The sequence below is a fragment of the Acanthisitta chloris genome, unplaced genomic scaffold (genome assembly GCF_000695815.1).
Source record: "Acanthisitta chloris isolate BGI_N310 unplaced genomic scaffold, ASM69581v1 scaffold2246, whole genome shotgun sequence".
In the NCBI taxonomy this organism is placed as follows: domain Eukaryota; kingdom Metazoa; phylum Chordata; class Aves; order Passeriformes; family Acanthisittidae; genus Acanthisitta; species Acanthisitta chloris.
Genome location: NW_008678508.1, coordinates 3339 through 9080, shown reverse-complemented (window position 1 = coordinate 9080; position 5742 = coordinate 3339). Strand labels below are relative to the sequence as shown.

General features: G+C 44.7%; 1 protein-coding gene across 1 annotated transcript in view; it reads left to right on the top strand.

The window, feature by feature from the left end:
• Window positions 1-5742, top strand: part of GSAP (gamma-secretase activating protein) — a gene marked incomplete at both ends in the record, with an annotated part of 40373 nt that overhangs the window by 34054 nt on the left and 577 nt on the right. The window contains 5 exons of the mRNA XM_009076893.1: window positions 249-343; window positions 1456-1575; window positions 3226-3287; window positions 4703-4807; window positions 4954-5047. Of these exons, the coding sequence (XP_009075141.1) occupies window positions 249-343; window positions 1456-1575; window positions 3226-3287; window positions 4703-4807; window positions 4954-5047 (476 nt within the window). The remainder of the gene's footprint in view (window positions 1-248; window positions 344-1455; window positions 1576-3225; window positions 3288-4702; window positions 4808-4953; window positions 5048-5742) is intronic.

Genomic DNA, 5742 nt, shown 5'->3' with positions numbered 1-5742 from the left:
TGATTCCAGCTACTGCTGAGACCTGTAAACATGCAGTAGTGGTGGGAGGGGATGGGGAGATCACAGAGACCTTGTGTGTCACTATGGAACAGTTGGTGCTGTTGGGTGACAGATAGCTCAGTAAACAAGGTAGCAGCCCATGACACTTTACCCCAAATGCAGGCATTGAGTACATATGTAGTACAGCAAATTGTCTCTCCAGGAGAGTGACCTCAGGTTCTTAATGTATTCTACTTTGTTAACTGCAGTGATGAGAGAGGAAGTGCAGGAGAGTTTGCAGTGTTCCACATCATGAGTCGGATTCTGGAAGCAGCAAATGGCATGTGCATGCCTTTACCTCCTGGTAAGTCCTGGGTTTTGCTGTTTCCATCACAAGTGAGAAGGTCAATGCTATAAATTCCTCCCAGTAGTTGCAGCATATATGCCAAGTTAGCTTTGGCATCTATTCAAGACAGTAAGTAGATTGACATCTATTCAAGACAGTTATAGAGGGGAAGACCCTTGATAAACATGTGCAAGTGAAATGAAGCAAAACTAGCTACTAGAAACAGATACAACAAAACAGAGGTTTTCATGGGATGCTTGGGTGCAGTGTTACCTTAGAACCAAGATTTAGACTGCTTTCACTTTCATATGGTTTTTAGGCAACCAAAAAACCAAATCATATGGTTTTTTCAGTGTCAAGGGCCACAAGGGAAAATCCTATCCTGCAGCAAAAAGTGCTTTTTCTCATGCTGTTGTCCTGCTAATAGTTTCAGTTTTATCCTGAAAGGATTACCTCCAGCCTTGATGGAAAAGCTGATCTTGACAGCTGAGTCGTTTCCTAGAGCTCCTCATAATTGCTTAGTCTTTTCAAAGCACTTGCTTATTTTTGTTAGGCAAAGACTTCTTAACATCTTCATGCTTTCTGATTCCATTTGTATCTCTCTAGTTTGCATTTCCTGGCCTCTCTTGAGTCTTTGAAGCTGGTTTTGTTGTGTTTGTCCCTCAGTCTGTGTGGGCACAAATGCTGCCACTCAGTAGTGTGATGTGGTAACAAGACCATCATCTGGCTGAGGTTAGATGAGAAACTGAAGTGTTAACACTGCTGTGGGAGGGTGTGGGTGGGAGCCAGGGCATGAGGCCTCAGGTTTTGATTAATTAGCAGGAAAGAGGGAGCTAAAAGGCAAATTACTAGATATAAGGCAGCAGCTTGAAGATGTTTAGTGACTCTGTATGCTTTTAATGACTTGTTTTCAGTCCCCGTAGCTGTCTTCTTTCTGACAGCATTGTACTTGAGAGGCCTTAAAGGATGCCTAAATAAGACTACATGGCTTGATAAACTGATTTCTCACCAACCAGAAACAGCCAGAAGTTAAGGGGAGTGATGACTTTAACTAGAGTAATGCCAGTCTTTAATACAGACATTAAAAAAAAAAAAGTGTATTGTGCCAAGCAAGTTTGTCTCTCTCATAGGTTTTCACACTCTGCACTTGGGCCTTGGTGTTCGTTGTCTCCCCCTGCACACCCTCCTGCACTACATTGATAATGGAGTCTTACATTTGACAGAAACCTGTGTCAGGAAATTGCTGAAAGGTACAGTGAGCATCATGTGTTTCATTTGATACCAGACAGCTAATTGGGAGTGTTGTCCTTGGAGCCACTCCACTTGGACACAGGATTTATGGTCCAGGACACTCAGCTGTTCTTAGTGTTGTTTCAGTGTGAGCTGTAGGTGATGGTGTTGCCTAGCTGAAAGGAGAAAATTAGGCTCAGACTATGTGATTGGCCTTACCATGGTACACAAAGAAATATCTGTTTGGAGAGAATTTGAGTTTATAGTGTTTCCACTTGGGTCTTCTTGGAAAAGCAAATACTAAAGATCATAGTAGTGTTTGTTGGGGAATTTCTGTGACTGTGGAAGTGCACACCAATGTGTTAGTCTCTATTCAGTCCTCAGCTTTTGTTTTAATTTGGTCAGGCACTGGAATATTGCCCAGAGAGTTGGTGGAGTCACCATCCCTGAAGTGTTTAAGAGGCATCTGGATCTGACACTGGAGGATATGGTTTAGGGTTCACAGGTTCCAGCAGAGTGACAGGTTAATGGTTGGACTCAGTGATCTTAGAGTTCTCCTCCTACCTGATAGTTCTATGATTCTAATTATGTTTGGAACAAGAGAAACAGGCCTGTCAGTCTGACTCAGGGCTGGGGAAGGTCATGGAGCAGATCATCTTGAGTGCCATCATGCAGCTTGTGCAGAGCAACCAGGGGATCAGGCCCAGCCAGCATGAGTTTGTGCAAGGCAGGTCCTGCCTGACCAACCTGCTCTCCTATGACAAGGTGACCTGCCTTGTAGATGAGGGAAAGGCTGTGGGTGTTGTCTACCTGGACTTCAGAAAACCTTTGGCACCATTTCCCACAGGAATCTCCTGCAGAAACTGGCTGCTCATGGTTTGGATGAGTGCACTGTTTGCTGCGTAAAAAACTGGCAGGACATCTGGGTCCAGAGGGTGGTGGGGAATGGAGTTACATCCAGCTGGTGGCTGGTCACCAGTGGTGCTCCCCAGGGCTCAGGACTGGGCTCAGTTCTGTTTAATATCTTTATTGACAATGTGGACAAGGGTTTCAAGTGCTCCCTCAGTCAGTTTGGAGACGACACCAAGCTGATGGGGAGTGTTGACCTGCTGGAGGGTAGGAAGGCTCTGCAGGGGGATCTGGACAGGTTGGACTGGTGGGCTGGGGCCAATTGTGTGAGGTTCCACAGACACAAATGCTGGTCCCAACAGTGCCATGCAGTGCTACAGGCTTGGGGCAGAGTGGCTGGAAATCAGCTGGAAAAGGCCCTGGTGGAGCTGCTTGGCAGTGGCTAAGCATGAGCCAGCAGTGTGGCCAACCCCTTGTCATGTGCTATTTCTGCAGTGTACAAGAAAAGGGACAACACAACATGCTCTTATCAATCTGTGTCTGGTCTTGATAAATGAAATGCTATAAACATGAGGAGTTGTACTTAGTCAAAATACGTTTGAATTACTGGTATGAATTGTTACATGAAATGGTGGTTGTGTCCAAATACACAGAACAATATTTGTATAAATGGTATAAATACAAATAACACTAACAGCCTTATTTAAAACTGAAATTTTCATTTCATTCTGGGGGTGATATCTATTCAGAATGTCTTCAGTGAGAGTTTTAGTTATGTTGTTACTGGTTGTTTGGTTTGTTGTTTTCCCTGTCTCTTGTAGATCTGGACGACACCGAACAGAATGAAAAGCTGAAGTTTAGTATTGTCATGAGGCTTCCTGAGGTAACTAACGACTTTGGATGTAGTTTCTTGGATTTTGGAATGGATAGAAAATCCCTCCCTGTGCACAGGATCAAGGCAGTGGAAGACTCAGCTGTGATTTATATAGAACCTGGTTCAAATATAACCTGAACATCCATAGTTTCTCCATCTGCTGCTCCTGGCCTGTAGGACACCCTGATAACTTAAATGACAGATTTGGCCCTGAATTTGGACTGAATTACAAGATTTCCCCTATCTGAAATCTCAGGGTGACTTAGCCACATACTAGAGCTAATTACTGGTGCTCCATAAAAAGTTCCAGCAGAATGGGAGATGGGACTTCTTGTCCTCTTTTGCTCTCAGTGCATACCACAGGACTGCAGAGGAAGCACAGCATCTCAGTGAGCAGAGGAACCCCAGGGAACCCCCTCAGGGAGTGCCTCAGTGCAGAACAGGCTTTTTCTCTGCATAAGTTGCCTATTGTTAGCTCATTCTGGGCTGTTACATACAGTTCAAATGGCCAGAAGTGCTGCTTGGGGTTTCCTCTAACAAAAGCTTCTTTATTTGGCAGCAGCTTTGAGCAGGGTAGAGGAGAACTCCACAGGATGTTCTTTGTCCTCTGTATGATGTTTTGGGCCTGGGCTGGTGAGCTGGGGTCAGCTTGGGGCCTCTGAGCTGTCAGCCCTGGTCCTGGTGGGTGAGGAACACCATTCTATCCAGGCTCTGAGTGGAAGGGCTGAGCTGTGAGAGCTTAGGGGAATGGTACTGCTGGCTGTGCACAGTAGGCTCAGTGCCTTATTGTATCTATTTACAGCTTTGCAGAAAAATGCAGAGAACAGTTTGTTTTCCTAAAAGGTCACTTTGGGGTGACTTGGGCTATTTTGAGCAGGTTACATTCAGTAGATGACTTCAGTTTAAGCACCACAGCATTTACTGAAGTGAACTCCTCCAGCAGTTTGTTGCAGTACAGCTGAAAGTGAGAGAAAACAGCAGAAGGTGGAGATAATTTCATGGTGTGTTCCTATTCTTTTGCTTATTGGTTAGGATTTGGAAGCTCTGGGAAACCTGGTTTGAAATCTCTTTTGCCTTGGGGAATGTGAGCCAATTTTATCAGTTCCCAAGATGATGACCTGAACAATGGGATCCAGACTGCCTTCCCAGGATCTCTCCTTGTCAGCAGTGTGAGATTCCTTAGGCTGAGCCCTGTCCTGGGGGAGCCTTGAGGAATGGGGATCTGCCTTATTCTTTGAGGGAAGAATAGATCCAAGCCAGAGAGTCACAGTGCAGGATAAATCTAATCTTCAACTGCTGAAAGCAAAGCATCTGTGTTACAGCCTGGATTTTGTTTCAGGTTTTTTCCTCCTTTTCCCCCTCCTAAGTTTCCACTGTCTGTGTTGATGTTCTCAGGTTTTTGAGTTGTGTTTTTTGTTTCCTAGGCTCTTGGCCAAAAGGTTTGCCAGGTCTGGAATCATCCAGTAAACGCTAATTTAATTGCACGGAAGTATGTGAAACTCTTGCTGGAGAAGCTGGGGAACAGGCAGGTAAGACCACAGAGGCCACGATTTTTGATCTTGTGCTTTGTCAGTGTTGAGATTCCTGAGCTCTCTGTAGACTGTAACACACTAAAGAAACACTGAAACCTGGTACTGTGTGACTTTGAACTAACCTGAAATGTTCTCCCTTACAGTGCAGCAGGTCCATCCCTGAGAGGCTCTCAGTCTCTGTGGAGTTTTTGCCACTGAACTACTTGACTAATATGTTGGCAGAGATAGAAAGTCAAGGTAATGTTAATTCTGTACTCTGGAAGACCAGTAACTGTTACCCTTTGATCCTCACTCAGATATATCCTGATTATATTGACATAACTGAGTTCTAAAACTCCAGTGATGTCTGAACATGTAGGTTTGGTCATCTTTGTGCTCATAGAAAGTGTCAGGAGGCTTCTCCACTGCATATCCTTTCATCCAAATCCTCTGTGTGTTGAATCTGGATAGAAAACCTACATTTTCCAGAACACATGTAGTAAAATGTGGTTGACATACAGCATGGTGGTAGCTGTTGTTTTGTGTCCGAACAGGGAGAGAACAGTTTGGTCCTTATTTATGTTCCTTTTGGTAGCTGAGAGGCTGCCAAAATCAGATCTCCCACCTCAGAAAAGAGCACTCTGGATTAGGAGGTGTTCTGAAGTACTTGTTTCATTCCAAGCTGTTCATTTTTGTGGCACACTATTCACACTGATTGGGGCAGTTGCTTCATCCAGTGAGCCTGACCGAACAGGGAGAGAACAGTTTGGTCCTTATTTATGTTCCTTTTGGTAGCTGAGAGGCTGCCAAAATCAGATCTCCCACCTCAGAAAAGAGCACTCTGGATTAGGAGGTGTTCTGAAGTACTTGTTTCATTCCAAGCTGTTCATTTTTGTGGCACACTATTCACACTGATTGGGGCAGTTGCTTCATCCAGTGAGCCTGATGGAGGT